Genomic DNA, 20,459 nt, shown 5'->3' on the forward strand with positions numbered 1-20,459 from the left:
CCCTTGACTAATGATCCGATAAGTGCATCTAACATTCTTGTTGGGTTTCATAAGGCAAACTGGAATTGTCCATCACATAACAGCCTCAGTGTCTTTGCCTGAGAATGGTGAAAATCAGCATGGAGCTCTCCTACAGGGAGGCACTGGGGAATGAGCAAAGAAAAAGAGAGAGTCTAGAACTTTCCTCCCCATCCACACTCCCACCCTCCTCACAGTCACAGCAGCAGCAGGTTTCAATGTAACGTAATTACTTTAATAATACATTTCTTTAGATTTAGAGTTGCTCTTCTGAATTTAAAAAGCTTGGTCGGCCAATAGTTTGGCAGTCTTTCATCTGAAATTGGAATCGTTGCATATTCATATGGTCTGGAATTCCTGGACCAAGGCTGCCTTTTCTGAAGCCCTCTAAATCCCTTCAGCCGTCATCAGATTCTAATCCCTGGGAGACCTCCTCAGAGGAGCTGTTCCTGTGGATCCGGCCATCACTCTTCATACTGTGGAAAGTCTTCTTAAAAGCCTCCATCATGGCGTGGGCCAGCTTCTTGGCCTCCAGCTTGCTCTCACACTCAACAGCATGACAGTCCATCTGGTAGGACAGGTCATCGTTGATCTCCCTGTAGACCCAGGCGAAGATGTTGGGGCTCACGTTGTGGTCGGCAGTGCAGTAAGCGATGCGAGCCACTTGGAAGGTATCCATGTGGACCGTAGCCTCCCCTTTGTGGTCAAGATGATGAAGACACACTTGGAATGGTCGGATTTCCAGAAGGACATTGGCTGGAAAGATATCTTCTCGGGCTAGTGTGTGCTTCTTCCAGAGCTCAATGACTGGCTTTTCTGTGCAGCCTGAAAAAAACTGCATGCCTGTGGTAGGGACTTTACCCAGATAGGTAACCTGCAGAGGAAATAGAGGAAGAAAAAGGGAGAGGTCAATAGTAAAGTCTTTGTGCTAGCTGTTCATTTCAATGTTCTCATTCATGATGTCACATGGGAAGGTGGAAAGACATTTTTCTTGCTCCCTAAATGTCATAACTGCCATCAGAATTTTTACCTTTCTCCCTAACAAGTGGCCCACTTGGCAAAAATATTGAATTCTTTAAATATTAGAGTTGGAGTTTAAAAATCTAGTTCTAGAGAACTACTCTCCCTCTCCCTACACCCCTTTAAAACTCATATTAGAAAATGATGGTATATTATATAATTTGTCATTTCTTTACAATCCTACAATCCTTGAAGTTTATTTTCAACCAAACACAAGCAGAATTTAATGATACAAAGGAGTCATAGGATGGTGCATCTGAAAAACAAAATCCTTATTAAACATCTCCTAGTCTGGTCTCTTTCCATATCTGTCAATGTTCACTTTCCCTTGAGCTTCTTGCTTCTAGCAAATGCCAAGGACACAGGAAAAAATGTTCTGTTTAAATTATGGCCTAAAACATGATTGGTTTCTTTCCAAGGTAATTTTTGAAAATATAGCAATACAGTTGTTTTTCAACCTAAACAGTTTTGGAATAGATGGGCACCATCTGGTTATAGTGATAATAAATGAAAGATCTACAGATGGTTGGAGACTGAGAATGCTTGCTTATCAAATAGCTAGATGGGCAGTACGAAAACAAAAGAAAATAATTCCAAGTGATTCAAATAGTGACTTCTTAAAAACGTGTCTAAGAATACCAATAAGGGATTTTTTTATTCTTTCATTTTTTTTATTCATCAAAATAGGTAGAACTGCTATCATTATGGAAATGCATAACACTGAAGATATAATTTAAGAAATAATACAAAATAGTATATGATTTGGTGCAAAATTAGTGACACAAATATAAATACTATGGATTTGAGGAAGAAAAGACCAGAAAAAAAAGGTCCATAGAAATGGTGAGAAAGGACATTTTGTCACAGTGATTCCAAATCAATATTGACATTTAGTGGAACTATAAAGGGCCACGTACAAAAATTTTAGCGCACAGAAGTTAAGTAGTTACAACTTCTTGTGCTTTATCTCTTATACAAGAGTTAATTGGATACCCCCTTTAAAAACATAGCTCCTTAGTAAAGAGGCATAAAAGCTGCACATTCTAGAAATATTCAGAACTTATCGATAATAATAAAATCATAATATGCTAATTAGATTGGACAGCTGAACCACCTTCTGGACGTCCTTCGGGATGACCTTCCAGATGAAGCCAGGGTGGCTGCGAGGGCTGAGGCAAGCCACCAAGGCTGAGAGGGCCAAGCCCCTTGCACAAATTTTGTGCATCGGGCCTTTAGTTATACATAATGGCAATATGCCAGGTGGGCATGCGAGAGGGGTAAAGTGAAGATGGGGTGGCCCAAAAATCAATGGAAAGCAAATGGATATGTGTTCAGCGGCAGGCAGAGTCAAGATTTAATCCTAGCTCCACGGTTCACCAAGTGGATAGATCATACTGGACACCACTAGCCCTTTGCACATGCACGGACATCATTACAATCTAAGGAAGACCATGAAAAGGACGACAAGGAGTACTACATAGTACCCTGAACATTCAGGGGAAGGAAGTGTGGTTCCCTACTGGCAGAAGGCCTCAGAGAGAAGAGTCATTGGATTTCAAGGCATCAGGACCTCAAAATCCAGATAGGAGCCCAGCAAGTCAAGGTGGTGTGAGAAGGAGGGAGCAGAAAGGCAAGCAAGGGCTGCAGTGGGAAAAGCCCCAGGTGGGCAAAGGGGCTGCTTTGACCTGACCACACATTAATTAGGTTGTGGCATAAGCCAGAGTAGGGACTTCTTTCCTCTTGATGGAATGCCACTAAAAATCTACAGCCCGAGGAAGGCCTGGATTTGATCAAGGTTGAAAACTTGGAAGAGCTGATGATGCCACGAAGAAAGATGGATGGGGAGGGCTGACTAAGAGCAGAATGCTCAGGCAAGATGTTGTACCAACAACCCAGCCCGGAGGCAAAGGTGAACTGAATTATGAGTGTCGGTAGTGGGAAAGGACTGAGGAGACACGTGGCAAAGATATTTCAGAGATAAAACTGACAGTATACTGTAGGGGGGAAATAACTCAGATACTGCAAATGCTCAAGCTCCCCAAAGAGAGCAACTGGTTGGACAGCTCTGTGTCTCTCTGGATTGGAGTCAGATAATAAAGGTGGCTTTGTGAGCAAATGCACAACACAGGGTTCTTCAATACCCTTTACTAAAAATGTACCTTCTATATGTGGTACTTTGTGATATCTTTATTATTTTTAACAGCTTTATTTTTTACTGACATGAAAATTTACATCATATAAAACTTAACCATTTTAAAGCATGTGATTCAGTAGCATTTAGTAGTCAAAATGTTGTACAACTATCTGCTCTAACTGGCTCCAAGATATTTTCATCACCTCCAAAGGCGACATAGTGCCTATTAAACAATCTTTCTCCATTGTCCCATCTCCCAAGGCCCTGGCAACCACCAATCTGCTTTCTGTCTCTATGGATTCCCTGTTCTTCCTGTTTCATATAAGTGGAATCATACAATATGTGGCCTTTCCTGTTGACTTCTTTCACTTGGAGTAATGTTTTCAGCATTCGTCCAAGTTGTACCTGTATCAGCACCTCAGTCATTCCTATGACATCTTTACTTCTGGAAGTTTAAACGCAAGTATTAGAAAAATAAGTTTCAGTGCTTGGAGTAAAAGCATATTCTCTTTTACGCTCCACTGAAACTAGGAATAACTTTATATTTCATACAAAAATTCTTCTGATGGAGGAAAACTCCTTTGATTTGCCAATAGGATCACACCTTTATCCCAACTCCCACACACAAGTTTTAAAAATTACAGTGTCTTCTATTGCAATGTAGCCAAAGGATGAGCTTTAAAACAATATTAGAAGTGGTAAATGACTCACTCCAACAGGAAGCAATTTCATAGTGGTAAAATTTTGACAACGAAGACAAAATATAATCCTCCCTTATAAATATTTATTACTTAAAAACTAAAGATTTTAAGGGACATAAAGTTTTATTGTTAAAGTGTGCTTTAGAGAAGGGTAGAGTGGGGATTAGTAGCTCAAGAAGTTTATTAGGCAATAATGAAAGCTACAAATAATATGCAGACATTTATAAAAGCAATTTTGAAACACTGAGGTACAACATAATACATAGCTGTAATCTCTTGAAATTAAACTTATTATGGAAGTGTCTTTATTCAGTGGTCCCCTTTCACTATGATCATCTGACTACACTCTACACATTAAACCATAAGGTCCTAAGCCCCTACTGACATACATCCTCAACCAAATCAAGCCACACAGACACTGAAGAGTAGTAACAAATATTTGTGTCACACTTAGAGGAAGAAGCACATGGTATATATAGGTTCACTGTGGTTCAGGATCTAATATTATTATCACTAACCCATTTTAAAAGACAAGAACCTTAGGTGAGGTGGTAGTACTGGGAGACATAACTTACACTTCCGAGTGTTGGGATTTCAGGAATATTTTGATTATTTGTGAAGAAAATTGCTCAGAAAAGACAGCCTGAAAAGACATGTGTTGAATTCCTGGACCATTTTGCTATCAGATGAGAGGCATTTACAACCGATTTCACTTTCAGCCAGTTATTCATTTTTCCCATCTTTGTACTATCAGAGAAATTTTGGATTTCTATGAGCATCCAAATACAGTGGGTCTTTCCATAGAATGAACAACATTTTTTTGTCTAGTGCTTTTGCCAATGACACTCTTCTTCATGACAATATAGGCATAGGCAGTTCTTTAAAAATGCATTCTGTTTTATAACTGCAGAAAGTAAGAAGCAAAAACCCTAGAAAATTGTCAGGTAAAATGGTGCACAAATAATAAAATAATACATGTATATGATATACTATTATATTTTATATAATTTATTTATAATAGATCATCTGTTTTCGAAAACAAAAAATATAGAATATACTTAAAATGAAATCAAAGAAAATGAAAGTTAATCTCAAGAACTCCAGACTCTTGGAATTTTCCCACAAGTTTTCTGTGCAAAGAGGAGCCTAAATATGTTCTTAGCACTGATCCTGAATATTCCATTAGCTTCATCTTGCAGAGTGTTACCAAGCCTGCAGATGGAGGAAAGCTGTAAGCGGATCATGCGATGACTCTGCTACATGGGGATACTGACAAGGGCCAACAATCACACCAAGTGTTCCTGGGAACCACAACTGATGTCTGCTCTCAATTTATAATGAAGGCCACAGAGGCGGTGGTGGACAGACAAGTCCTTCCTACCAGCACAGAATTAGCAAAAATGCCCTGAAGTACCAGCAAATGGCCAGTTCCCTAGTGACAGCAGCTCCTGCTGCTTGAATGTACAGGGCTCCCCTCACCTCAGGCCTTGCAAGGCTCTTGGATGAGTCTTCTCTTGATTCAAAGGAGCTAACCCTGCCCAAAGCTTTCTAAACAGTCCCAGTAATGAACTGGTTCCTGCAGGATCTGCTCAACGCAGAGCAGGAGTCAGAGGGTAGAACTTACGCTGCTGGGTGAACCTTAGGAAGTCAATGAAACTCTTGTTTGTTGCCTTTGTGGAGCAGATAACATTGTCTAAAATCCCATGAGGTTATGTATATACAATGACATAAAATCAACAAGTTGACACTTCTTAAAGACATATAGGAAAAGAATGATCGGACTAGATTTTCCCTAGACATGGAATAAAAATAATGATCTAAATAGTTTCCTTAAAAATGAAATGCGAAATGATAAAATGACATCCCAACATAGCTTCCCCTCAGAAGGGTCCCTGACTTAACCTGTGCACTTCCCCGTGTCAGTTAATTACTTGCTATCTGCCTGCCTGCCCATTTCCTAAATCTCCCACTACTAGTAAATTCTCCAGAGTCGGGCATTAATCCATGTAGCTGCCTATAAGTCACTGAAGAAAAAAGTGAAATATATATATATATATATATATATATATATATATATATATATATATATATAGTTTAGAAGGAAGATAGCGTATGGCTCTGCTTTTCAAGGGAAATAGAGTAAAAACTTTTTAAAAATTAGTTGTCTCAAAATACCAATGATTTGCTCTTGCTGTGCATGCAGCCGTGCCCTCTGTGGATAAGGGACCACAGAGTACATGTGTCTCACTGCAGAGAAACCCTAAAATGTAGGTGTTATTCCTGTATCCTCCTATGCCATTGCTGTTTCAGGGACTTACTCTAAATGTATTGATAGATCACTTCTGGCCACAGTATTCCTGTGGGGGACTTCCTTGCACACCCTTCTGTGGATGCTTCCTCCTTGTGAGTAAGAACACAGGACTCAGTATTCAAAGCTGCTTCAGGAGGACCCACCACCAACACAGCTGTGCACCCACCGATGTCAGGTCTGGTTAATGAGGATCTTGTTGTCCTGCTCGCCTATGAAAGAGGTGAATGTCTACTAGATGAATAAGTCCCTCTTAGCCTCATCCTTAAGAACTGCAATCTTCCCTAGCCACAAAGTAGACAAGAAAAAACGAGTCAAGAAATTGGTCACTAAACATGTCCAAAAGGGTAGACAGATTTGTTTTTTTGGCTGTCACCTCCCAGGGTGCTGGAACAGGGGACTTGGAAGATGACAAGAAGACTCTTTAGGAGTAAAAATCAGGTGGAAATATACAGTAAATACTAGCATCTTTTCTCTGGTTGCAGAAACAGATATTGGGCAAGAAATGTATTAAGAATGAATCATTCTGAGAGAAATCAACAGAGCAAAAAATGAAAGTTTTTCCCCATGTGTCATTCAATGGCATAAACCAATGCCCCAGATGCAGACAATGTGTGAATGCACTAAACCCAGGCCCAACTAAGACATTTTTTTAGAATATTCACAGCATGTGGAAATACAGAGAAGCCATGGAACCCTCAGGCGCGCCAGAGTGTCTGCAGCATTAACAGTGTCAGATCAGGGAAGACCAGTGTCCTCGGAACCTCTCCTTCCCACCCATGAGTTTTCCAACACCCCAGCCAGCTCTCCATTCATGAGTTACCATTCCCTGCTCATGTGTGGCAAACAAACCCTGGTTGCTGAAATGCATCCTTCAAGCTGAGTGGACACCATTCCAATCCTTCCTCTGGGTGGTCGGTACATATTTCATTCTAACCTGAAAAACCCTTGTATAGGATCTTGACTAGCCTCACCCTAAAAAGGGCAGTCAGATGGAGTGGATAATGATAAGGTCCCCTAAACAAGAATGTGAGGTGAGATGGATGATCACAGAAGACCCCAAGCACCTAGTTTCCTGGGGATCTTCCACCTTCCAGGCTGGATCAACCCGGCTTCAAAACCTCACGATCCCGGCTTTGGTTTGGTTTACTGTGGGGTTTCTCTGGGATGACATGACAAGAACAAAGACTCCCCTGAGGTCTTTCTTAGGATATGAAAAGTCTTGGTGTTCTTTCATTGTCTGTAGGAGACTTCCTTTCCCCATCTGACATAAAATCACATTATATGAACACAGGATGGAGACACCTTAACTGGGCATCCTAATAGCCTTTGGGCTACAAGACAAAACATGAGAGGGGAAAAAAAGAGTTTCTCTTAACCTGGGGTCAAATACTAAAGTCAAGCTCTTTGCTCCCACATTAATTCCCACCTGCACATTTCAGAGGAAGAGGAAAAGACAAAACCCTAAGATTTATGGTCCCAGCTTGAATACACTCCTTTGCCCACCACAGAGAAGCACAAATTCACTAACACTTTGACAAGTGGAGATGGACCCATATGTCAGTCACATAATCCACAATGTAAACACAAGCACAATGCTAATCATGACCTTGAACCTGTATTACATGCTTTAGGCCATGAAGAAGGTATTAAAGGATAAATGTTGGTTACAGTGAAATCCATGAAGTTATTGTGAGAAATATAAAAGTGATAAGCTTTGGGCTTAAAAATTAAATTTCTTTATCTGTACATTCATGTCATAAGTGTTTGCTGAGCACCTACTAGGAATCATGTATACTAGTGAACAAAATGGACAAAGCTCCTTGCTGTTTTGGGGCTTACATTCCAAGTACACTGACGATGCTTAGCACTAAGTTCACAGAACTCAACATTCCAAGAGCAAGGCTGGCCTTCGGGAGAAGAGCACACAAGCTTCCCTGAGTACTTTCAATGAATCCAGAAAACTTCTCTTGGGTGCAAAAAGGTCTTAATTCTTAGATGGCATAAGTAGGACAAAAGTACCCCCAGTTTGGAGTTCACCCCTTGGATCAAGCTGTGTTCAAGGAAGGTTCATTCGTCTTGATACTCACTGTAGTTTGGCTTTCTGAGATGCTGCTGCAGTAGAAAACCAGGCAGGTGAGGGCTTTAGAAGAGTGCCAAGGGAGAGGGGAAGGCAGGTGAGAGCAAGGAAGACATGGAGGTAAGAGATGAAGGCAGACTTGTCTCCCAAAAAAATGGACTGGCAGCAAGAACGCCATTGGTGACTTTACATTTGCCCTGACTGGACAGTTAAGGTAATAGACACCTGCGTTTTCACTCTTAGGGATGTTTCCACCTTCTCTTCATTGTAATCTTATAGCAAAATTAAAAGTTGTTTCAGGCTGCCCGCATCTATTCTACCTTTCTGTGGTATCTTCCTTCTTTATTTTGGAGACCTAATAGCAAATTTTCTCAGGATTTAAACTCAAAGTACTGATATTTATTATATTTAATTAATTGTTGATGATTCAAAGGTATATCAGCATTATGGGCTTTTTAGAGCTAAATGGTGATATTCATGCCAACTTAACACCTTGTCTGTGATGCAGAGAAGATGATTCTAATATCCAAGGAGATAAGGACATTTGCCCCAAAGAGCAAGACATGGAACACAGGTCCTCCACCCCAAGGCCAAGAACCTTTCCACTACTCCAATTCTTTCCCTGAAGGTTACACAGACCCCTTATTTTTCATTTTTATATCATCTGCTTTCTCTTTGGTCATTTCTCCAAGCAAACACCTGAGATTGAGTCCTGGTGAGGGACATGAAAAGGTGTCAGACACTCTACTGGGTCTTGTTAAACACTCTGAAAAGGGTTTGGAGTCAAACTTTTAAAGAGTCCTTAACCCGAGACGTATTTGCATTGCCCAGATTTAAATTCTGATGCTAGCATCAATAATTGAAAGGAGATAAGAATGCATACTTAATATTCAGATATCACATTCCTCAAGAACTTTGAAATGGTGTTTTACAAAGCAAACAATCCCCACTTCAAAGAATAACTCTGAAGAGCAAATATCAAACGTGTGCTCAGTTGGCCCCAACTCTGCTCTTGTGGGTCAATTACCAACAAGCCAGACAACATATGATGCAGAATTGCTGTGGGCACCAAACGCCATGCTGAGCAGGGCTTTACACATTCCTCAACAAAGGCAGCTGAGAGCCTGGAAGGTCAGCATGAGAGGCCTGGCCCCTGCTCAGAGCACACCTGGGCAGATAGCTCCGGGTTCCTACCCTTCAGCCCCCCAGGCTTCTGTGGGTCATTTACAGGAAGCCCAGATGATTCTCAAACAAAACTAGGTGTTGTTGTTTTTTCTCCAAAGTGAGTCATGGGAGCCATTCTAGGGTCTATTTTTTGGCAGATCTACCTGACACTCATCCGTGTAAGAGTGGATCCAACTGTCCTGTGGCCAGACTGGGATGAGGACCAATCATTACTGTTCCCTATAAGGCTACCCTTCAAAGTTTTCTGCCGAATATCTGCTTGTCCTGGCTTGGTTGGCTGACCAAAAGGCAGTAAGTGAGCCGACTGCCTGGGGAGAACCTGCCTCAAATTTTAACAGCATACTTTTGTTAACCCCAAAGGAGATGGTGACGACCCAGAAAGGCTTACAGACTTATTTTTAATGCTTTTTTAATAGTAGCAACAATGTTGGCAGTAGAATGCAGATTTTCTAAAGTCCATATTTTCTGGGACATTTTTACACATGTGCCTTTGTTTAGTGATTTGTTTTAAATTCCAGTAACTTTCCTACAGTCACAGATATTGAGAATACGTTTTTATTGTTTAGCAGTTCTTTCCAAGTATTTTCTTGGGTTATGTTTATTGAATCTGTGAAAATATTAATAGAAATATAACTGGGGAATATGTTTTCTTTTTATTGTGTAAATGTATACCATGGAGGAAAATAATTACTAAGACCCAATGCCGAGGGATAATTAAGGACTGTTTTTGCACTCTAACCGAGATGAAGGTTGCTCCAACTGTGAAATACAGCATATGTCTCACAATTAGGTGTTTAAGTGACAGATTTATTTCTGTTACTCAGACTGTAACTTAGTTCCAATGATGCAGAGTGATTGGAAATGTTGTGTCCCATTTGTGCTTATCAAAGCAGTCCCCATGTGCAATTTGTCCTGTCAAATGGCTCTTAGATGTGTGAAGACAGAAGTGATTTATCTGAAAGGCACCGGAGTATGCTCCTGAAGACAAAGTCACTTAATAAAAATGACACCGCAATGAAACACACATTCCCTCATCTGGCCCCTTCTGGTGAGCTTGCCCAATGGTCAAACCTGGCACCGTTCCCCTCAGTGGCAAAGAACAATTTATTTCTCGACAAGTCTGATCTCTCCCTTTCTGCTTTCTAAACAGTAGAGTGTACTGGGAAGGGATAGAAATTCAGCAGATCTCTCTAGGCCCTAAAATGTTCACAACAAGAATATTCTCTCAATGATAAATCGCTATCAAACACACTGCTTGAGAGTTATCCTGACAAATGGATTCACGGGGCAAGCAATGTGGCAGGTGAGAAATGTTACCAATTTTTGTCTTTATAGCACTTTATCAATTCATTTTTCTTAGTGCACATCTCATTAGGAGTGGACCAGTGAAGGCACTAAACATTTAAAAAGAATAATGTTGACACAACATTTGCTTGAAGTTAATAAAATAAACGCAATAGTCTATTGGCTACAAGTCTACAGCTCTTAACAGAAGGCCAATAGAAATTTGAAAAGAGAGGTAATATGGAGGTTAACTCAACATGGTATTACCAAGCATTCCAAACAAATGAAAACTTATGTTCCAACAAAACCTTTATATGAATGTACACAGTAGCTTTATTTGTACTCATCAAAAACTGGAATTAGTTCAGATGTCTTCAACAGGTGAACAGTTAAGTAAACTGAGGTACTAGTATATCCATTCCATGGAATATTACTCAGCAATAAAAGGAATGAACTATTGACACACCAAACAACTTGGATGAATCTCCAAGGAATTCTGCTGAGTAAAAAATAAACAACAATAATAAAAAAGATCTAAATTGTTACATACTATTTTATTTATGCATCATTTTTGAAATGATAACATTTTGGAAATGGAGAACAAATTAGTGGTTGCCAGGCATTAGGGATGGGAGAGAGGTGGGCGTGGTTATAAAAGGGCAACAGGAGGGGTCAATGTTGTGAAAAACATTTGTAGTATCTGAGTATTGACTAGATGTGAAAACAGGAATTTACACATGTGAAAACTGTATAGAACTAAGTAAAAACATGAAAAAACAAACCAGTAAAACTGGATAATCTTAATAACATTGCGGGAGTGCATACATGTGATATCCTATATAATAAAAGGCCAATATGCAAATTGTCCCCTTGACCAGGAGTTCAACCAGAAGGCGAGGCCAGCTGGCCAACCACCCGTGGCCCTTCCCCCGGCCAGCCCCACCCCCAATCGACCCCCTCTTACCCCAATTGGGACGGGCTGGCCAGACCACATCCATGCACAAATTCGTGCCCCAAGCCTCTAGTTATACTATATTTTGCAAAGTGTTATCATTGGAGAAAACACTGTAAAGTATATATGGGATCTCTCTGCATTATTTCTTAACTACTACATGTGAGTCAATCATCTCAATAAAATTTTAATTAAAAAAGTCATCTCATCTCTCTCATTCAGCATTACTTTTCTTTTTTAAAATATATTTTTATTGATTTCAGAGAGGAAGGGAGAGGGGGGGAGAGATAGAAATATCAATGATGAGAGAGAATCATGGATTGGCTGCCTCTTGCATGCCCCACACTGGGGATCGAGCCCACAACCCAAGCATGTGCCCTTGGCCGGAACCGAACCCTGGACCCTTCAGTCCAAAGTCTGACACTTTACTCACTGAGCCAAACCGGCTAGGGCAGTATTATTTTTCTTAAAAAATACTTTTTATTTTTAATTATTTATCAAATTTTAAACATATTTAAACATATTCTAATCAATGGGTATGCATACTAATTATAAAGATAATTCAAACAATTAAACTCAAAGATATATGGTCACAGGAAATAATTTTTGAAAATTTCAATTATTCATATTGTTTTCTTGCACAGGAAATATGATACGGTGGAATGTAAATGATTAAGCAACAGTTCTGAAATCTGTTCTCTCCCTTCATTGGGGGAAGGGGAGGTGACCCAGAAAAGAAAGAAATGACCTGGTCTAATCTCCGTGTTAACTTGACCATCTGTTGTTTGCTGGCATGCAAGTCCTGACCTACAGAATGCCTTTTGCAGGATGTACCTGCTTGCCTAGAATTTCTGATGGCCAACAAATCCGAAATCTGTGGAGCTATGGAACATGGCTTCCAGGAAACTGTCTCATACTCTGTGTAACTAAGTATAAAATAAAGATGTTAAAGATTGAAAGGGCTCTCTTCTGCATAACTAACATAAGTACGTACAGTATTAGGTATCTTCTGTTAATGTGGGTGCTAGACCATTTATGATGCTGTGAGAAAGGACTGAAAGAGCCACACAGAGGGCCCCGGATGTCACCATGTTTTGCTTGTGCCTTCTGATTATTTGTGTTCCCAAAATTATTAGTAAAGTTTGGTACTAGAATGAGATTTCTGATCTGAATATCTAATTATTTGTGTAATCTCCAAGAGTAATCAAGAGAAGACTTTCCAGCATACACTTGTCCAGGATGACATTGGAGGGGACGGAAGAGTTATTAGAGACCAGGAAGGAAAAGAAAACTCATAAAATGTGATTGTTAAAGAAGAGCTTGTTCATGATGTTTTTAAAAGAGATCCAGTTTGGTTTTAGATTATATAGACTGTATTAAAAAGATCCATGTAGCAATTTTATTTAAAATACAGTATTTACAATATGATAGAGATTATATCCTTTGCAACTATTTTTTTTTATCTTTAGTGTTGAGAGTATTACAGCTATCCTCCCCTTCTGAAATGTATGATGGAAATAGCTTCTGTACAGTTGAAACTGTGATCAAGTAGAATACTGATATATTTTATAGAAAACTAAATGAAACTCATAGACTATGTCTTACCTGACTGATTTTTACTTAAAAGTTCTACTTAGAGTTAGAGAAATGAAAAATAGCCTGGCTGGCGTGGCTCAGTGGTTGAGTGTCAACCCATGAACCTGGAGGGCACATGCTCTGGGTTGTAGGGCATACAGGAGACAGCCGATCAATGATTCTCTCTCATCATTTATATTTCTATCTCTCTCTCTCTCCCTCTCCATTCCTCTCTGAAATTAATAAAAACATTTTTAAAAGAAAAAGAAAGTGCATTGAGATACCTATTAGAGAGATGAATATTTAAAAACATGGTACATATCATGTTGCCAAGGGTATGAAGAAACAGAAACTCTCATATATTGCTGGTTGGATTGCAAACTGATACTTTTCCCCCCCAAGGGATTTGGCAACATATAACAACGCTATGCATGCCTTTTGACCAGCAATGCCTTGTATGGGAATTTACCCTGAAAATACCCTCCATTAATGTGAAAATATACAATCAAAAGTTTAATCCATTATGACATGTTTTGTAATTATAAGATATACAAAAAAATCTAAATGCTCATACAAAAGCAAGCAGTTGAATAAATTATAGTGCATCCATCTAATGTACGATTATAGCTATGTACAAAAGAATGAGAAAGAGCTTTTGTACTTATATGGAGTGAATGACAGGTATATTATGTGAAAAGAAGCAAAGTGAACAAACATTATCTATTTTATGTAAGCAAAAAGGGGAAGTAAAAACATACATTTTATGTCCGTTCATTTCTGAGAAAAGAAACACAAAAAGGAAAACCAGAGATTGGTTACCAACAATGAATGGTTGAGAGTAGGGTTGAAAAGAAGGGGGAGAGATGATGTAGAAGGAATACAGAAGTGATATTTCTCCAAGTACATCTTTTGTGTAGTTATGACTTAGAATCATACCAACCATCTAATGTAATCAAGAGATATGGGGAGAAAAATTCCAAATGGAAAAAAACAAAAAATGAATAACGCTAACCAAATGCAAATAAACAACACAACTTCAGCGAAGAGAGGAAAAACATATCCAAGAAACATTTTAACAGAGTATTTTGACTATTTGCCCTCAGGTTAAAGACAGAGAGGACTCTAAACCAATATTGAGATTTGTTAGTAAGCTTGTTTTCCAAAGTGGTATCTATTTGCAATTCTGAGCCTACTCCATGTGTATTAAAGGATTAAGCTAAAAATAACAGTATTGCAAATATTGAGAACCAGGTTCCTCATCGTCAGAGAAGGGCATTACAAATATGAAAAGGAGAAAGTCTAGAAAAAAACCCTGTGGCTTCATACTGGAATTGGAGTAATGCAAACAAATTATGGTTTTCAACATATGTAGACAGGTAGATATTGACACTGATATAGAGGTGTGTTTTTGTATAAATGCATTCATCACTCACAAACATATTTCTTAGGAGTGCCTACTGAGGGACACTGTAAGCAGTGACATGTCACTATAACAAGCATATCTGAAGCCCAAATCCAGTGTTCTAAATATCAGTCTACATAGCAAGGAACCAGCCCACCTTCCTTGGAGAAACATCATGCTGTAACAGAAAGTAGCAAGGTATTCAAAGAATGATGAAAACTTGTCCAGAGAGTCAACTTAAAAGAGTTCTTATTGGCCAAACTAGGGGACAATGTGACAGAGAGTCAGCTTAAAGGAGTTCCTATTGACCAAACTGGGGGACAACTTGACCATCAAAATAAATAATAATAACAATTAAAACCAACAATAGAAGAAAGAAGCCATGAGTTAATATTGATATAAATAGTTTAAAAATAAATTAATGGAAGGAAAAGTTCTTACAGCAGAATGCAAATCTATAAAGTCATAAAGAGATGATGAGATAAGAAAACCAGCATTTGACAACTACCATAGTAATAGTTGTTTCAGGCAAGAAGAGGTTCAATGAATGCTAAGACTAGGAACTACAGGTTTGATGAGAAACTGGATATTTATATGGCTTCAAAGTACCTCCCCACAAGATACCTATTAATTACAAATGGGAAGTAATATCTTCAGTGGAGAATCCTAGTAGACACCATTACAGCCAAGTGATAAAGTAGTGTACACTGTGAGGACATACAGACACTTCTGTGACCACCCTGCCGATCACCTGAACCTAATCATGGAAATGTTGGACACACCCAAATGGAGGTGTATCCAACATTTCAAAAATATGAGACAAAAAGACAGAGAAATAACAAGGATCTGCTCCAGATTAAGACTATGAATAAGGTCTGTGTCCTAGATACTACTATTACATAAATGTTAACTTTCCTATTTCGATAATTATATAAGAGAATATCTTTATATATGAGTATATATATATATATATATATATATATATATATATATATATATCAGAATGGTAATATAAGAGAATATCCTAGTTTGTAAGAACTATACTCCAATATATAGGGGCATAATGTCGAGAGAGAGAGAGAGAGAGAGAGAGAGAGAGAGAAAATAATCAACTAAATACTTGGGGAATATAGGTGAAAGGCACACATGGAAATATTTTATAAGAACTTTTCAACATTTTTGTAGCTGGAATTATTTCATACCAGTAAGTTAAAAAGAAGATCAATTAATACATTTGCCCCTGGTTCAATGCTAATTTAAAATAAAAACATTTCTATGAGTATATTTAGTTGACTAAACAATGTTTATATCTTGAAGAGTAAATTTAGTTTTAAGATACATCCAACCAAGGACCTGTTTGTGAACAAAGTCCACCCCCTCAAGATGACTGGATCAATCTATTTTAGTGCCTTGTGACATATTCTAGTCTAAGTGTCCTGGTGCACCTATATGCAATAATTGAAGTGGACACATGACAGGTTAAATTATTTTCCATAAGCAAGCAGCAGCTCTTCTGAAATAATACCACTGGCAATCAAATCTATAATCACTCAAGAGCTTTAAATGTCACATTTACTTTCTGCTTCCAAATAAAAAAACAAGGCATGATGTGAAAGTAATTTTAATGACTAGCCCATCGCGTTTTTATATTCTTAGTTAAAAGTCATCTTGGAACCATATCGTTTTTGTTTTCTAACTACTGAGCTCTGCCCAAGGAAATACTGTGACTATTTGATCGTGTTGTTACTATTTTAGTATTTATCTCCATACCAGAATTATCACATTGGAAAAAAAATACTACAGCATTCTCCTTCTAGATTTAAGAAAGGAGAGTGATGTCAAATATTTAGAAACACAGAAGTACTTAAAATATAGAAGCTTATGTATTATGGCTTTGAAAGACGTCTGGTTAAAGTCACTACTGATTAATGTATTCTTAAAAGGAGAAAAATGAAAGTTACTTTCTTTTTGAATGTTGGGAAAATAAGAATAAGGAGTAAAGCAGACTCATAGGATAGTTCTGAGATGAATGACCACTTGAGTAAGAACATTTAGTAAGAGTGCACTTTCACTGGAGTAAGTTTCAAATGTTGATGGATTAAGAAAAAGCAAGAAGCTCTTCTGTTATTTTTCAAGAAGCACCTGCTCTGCAGTCAAGAGAGTCTTACTCTCAGCCCCAGTAGGTTGCTACTAGCAGGTGTGCAATCACTGTCCAGGAGACATTGAGAATGCTTCCCTCTGATTTGCCCAGCAAAGAGCCATGGAAGCCATCACCCCAGGTAAGCAGAAAATGTAGCCCAGCAATGCAAGGTGGAGACCTGTGAACAGCATCAGAAGGGAAGTCTGTGTGGTCATTTCATGTTACCTGACTGAGCCATGGAGTGTCCAGATACTTACTTCAACATTACTCTGGGCATGCCTGTGAGGGTGTTTCTGGATCAGATGGACATCTGAATCCTTAGACTGAACAAAGCAGATTGCCCTGGCCAATATGGGTGGGCCCCATCCAATTGAAGGCCTGAATAGAATAAAAGGTGGAATAAGGGAGGATTTTTCTGTGTGAATGTCTTTAAGCTGGGACATTGGTTTTCACAGCAGATGTCTCGAGCCCACACTGAGACACCTGCCCTGCCTTCCCAGCACTCTCCCTCATGAATTAGCTCTTCTCATCCATCTCCTACCACCTTCTCTGTCAGTTACAGTCTCTGTGTTTCATGTCAAAAGCAGTAAACCTCTGCACTGTCATTTAACGTGCCTTAAATTTGTGCAATCCCAGAATTGGCAGATAAGGCTCCTTCTGTGAACAGAAGGCCTGCCTAGAGTGTGCACAGACCAAATCAAACTTGAAGTTGCCCATCTCCACCCATTCTTCTTGACCTGGTGGCAATTCAACGCAGTGGCAAAAGGAGAAAAAAGGCTCTTGGAGCTCCTCACTGATTCCATCAAAGAACCCACCCACCCTACCAGGAATCATATTGCAGCAAGACAATATTTCCTATTGTAGCCACAGCTACACATTTCCTTGTTGGAACTCAAGAAAGGGGAAATGGGATCTTGGGAACTCAGGGATGTAATTCCACATAAATAAAAATCGCTTATTCTCCTGTGCAAGTCTCAGAAAATTCTTTTTCTAGGGATATCACAAGAACTCCACTCCCATGAGCAACAGGTGGAGATGAAGTCCTCCTCTGATCCCTGAACAATATAAGGTATTGTTATTTTGCTGGAATTTGGCAATCACCACATGATCAGAGAAATTCAATGCAAACTCTATATATTGCATTTTTCTACTGTACATCTGATTTTCACTTTAATCAAATTTTCAAAGGGATTAGCAATGCAAAAAAAAAGAAAAGAGGCACTATCCATAGTAAAGTCTTAGAAGTAGAACTATGAACTGTGAAAGCAATGAATATGCACATTTTTTCGATTTTGATGTATATTTTAAAATTGCCTTTTAAAATCATCTTGCCAATTTTTATTCCCAATAGCTACTTATGAGACCCTTTCCACATACCAGACATTTTCAATGATAGCCATCATCATTTTTAACATCTTTCCAAAGTTGACAGATGAAAAATGCTACCCTGTTATTTTTTTTATTGCTAGTAAGATTATTTTATATGCTTAATAGAAATCTTTATTTCTTCCTTGGTAAATGACCTGTTGAATTACTCTGCCCCTTTTTTGTTTCTGCAGAGGGCTGTTCATCTTCTTTCCAATATCTATCTGTCTCTCACTTGGTTTTACATCTCACTCCATTGGTCAATATGTCCAGAACAATGATACCTAATACAAGTGATGATGGCAATCCTGGTCTGTAGCCTGAATTTATTGGAAATGCAGCATAATTCCAGAACATCAGAAACACACCTGTGAGCATATATAAGCAGCCAAATGCATTTCACCAACTTATGAGTTACGTAGTAATCAATTATCAGTAGCTCAGATAACCAGTAACCAAGAACTTAGGATACAAGAGGCATGTTTTCATTTCTTTCCCAAGTTTGACAACTTAGAAATCCTGAGATTAATTTTCTAGCACTCAGAAGATCATAAGAAATGTTCTGACTGTATTCATGCTGTTTTAAAATGCAACCAGAGAGGGAAATCAGAAAAAGTCATCTATAACTCTGGGAATAATTTGCTGAATTAGAATCATGATATTGACCAGTCTTTTCTCAGAACACTTAATTCTCTAGCAATCAACTTAGTTTATCATGATTTTAGAAAAAATATATGCACTCAAATGTATACATACATATACATATAAGTATGTATATACACACATTCATATCTACATGAACATATTTAACCTTGTGCAGTCAAAACTCAATATTTATAATTGATTGTGGAAGAGAAAAAAATATAAAAGAATGCCAAAGCAATAAATAATTTGGCTATAGAACTTCTTCCAAATGACGGCTCCAATTCTTCAAGTTATCTTTCTGTGAATCTCAACAGAAGTGTGTTTTCTGAAGCATTCGGAGATCGTGAAAATGTAGCCAACCATACAAGAAGCACTGCAGCCATGTCTGTGAAATCCTGTTACACCACAAGGCCATCTCCCTTATATGTTACAGTGCAAAAAGAGGGCCATGACTGATGAAAACCCTGGTACCTTCTCCAGCTGTAAAATGATAGCCTCTCAGCTGAGTCTTGAAACTCCACCAGTTCTAAACTAGGGACTCAAGGGCCCAGGATTGCTAGGGAAGCAAATTCATGATGCTCAGGTGAGACAGACTGTGTACATCAGGAGTTTTTAAGCTATGCTGAACTGAGTCATGGGTCCTTAACAATATTCCCTTTTTTAAAAAATCTGTCTTTCCAAATATTTACATGATAAGTATACTCTCAGTTCACAGCCAAATAAAGGTGGATTTGGAAAAGTCCCAGGAAACTGTGGCCACTCTACATAAATGCTGCATGTATACTGGTGTGTATTATACAGTATACAGATTCACCTAGACTAACCATGGGGTTATGTCCTGATAAAACCATCATAAGTTGAAAATATCTTAAGTCTAAAATGCATTTAATACACCTTTACCTGCCAAACATCATAGGTTTACCTAGCCTACCTTAAACGTGCCTAGAACACAATATCCAAAAAAATACCAGCAACACAGTACACTGTAGAGTACTGGCTGTAACCCTGTAGCTCACTGTAACTGCCCATCATCATGAGAAAATATCACTACTCAGGAAAAGATCGAAATTCAAAATTCGAAATACAGTTTCTACTGAACACACGTCACTTTCACATCATTGTAAAGTCAAAAAATCATAGTCAAGTCAATGCAAGTCAGGTACTTGTATAAGATTCTTTCAGAGACATACCTATGCTGCCTGTAGCCACCTAGCCATTCAGTGTCTCATCTCCAACTAGTAGTGAAGCTGGATATAAGTCACATAGGCCCACTAATGCACAAGCTATGGCACCATTACTAGCGTGGCATTGGAATCGGTGTCATAATGTCAATCACTGCTCTTCAAATGAAACGTCTTTGAGAATCTCCTAAGATCTGCTATGAAGAAAATAATCACTTGTTATCCACCTAGATTAGAACCTGCCAGGCCTGTGATGCCTATAACATAAGAGAAAAGCTTGAACAGAAATTGGCAGAAGGACCAATTGAAAGAAGTGACCTGACTCTAGTATTTCTTAATTTCTAACTGTCTTTTAGGGTTCTCTGCTTGCACTTTCAACCGTCAGGAGCATGCTTTCGTCTCCAGCTCCGCTGGGTGACAGAGAAATGTGAGCTGAGTCCCACAAGGGCCCCAGATGTTCCTGGCTTAG

General features: G+C 38.7%; 1 protein-coding gene across 1 annotated transcript in view; it reads right to left on the reverse strand.

The window, feature by feature from the left end:
- Nucleotides 1-231: 231 nt before the first annotated feature.
- PID1 (phosphotyrosine interaction domain containing 1) overlaps nt 232-20,459 on the reverse strand; it is a 201,464-nt gene continuing 181,236 nt past the window's right edge. The window contains exon 3 of the mRNA XM_036320418.1: nt 232-892. Coding sequence (XP_036176311.1) covers nt 416-892 — 477 coding nt within the window. The 3' untranslated portion in view covers nt 232-415. The remainder of the gene's footprint in view (nt 893-20,459) is intronic.

The sequence above is a fragment of the Myotis myotis genome, unplaced genomic scaffold (assembly GCF_014108235.1).
Source record: "Myotis myotis isolate mMyoMyo1 unplaced genomic scaffold, mMyoMyo1.p scaffold_m19_p_8, whole genome shotgun sequence".
Taxonomy (NCBI): Eukaryota; Metazoa; Chordata; class Mammalia; order Chiroptera; family Vespertilionidae; genus Myotis; species Myotis myotis.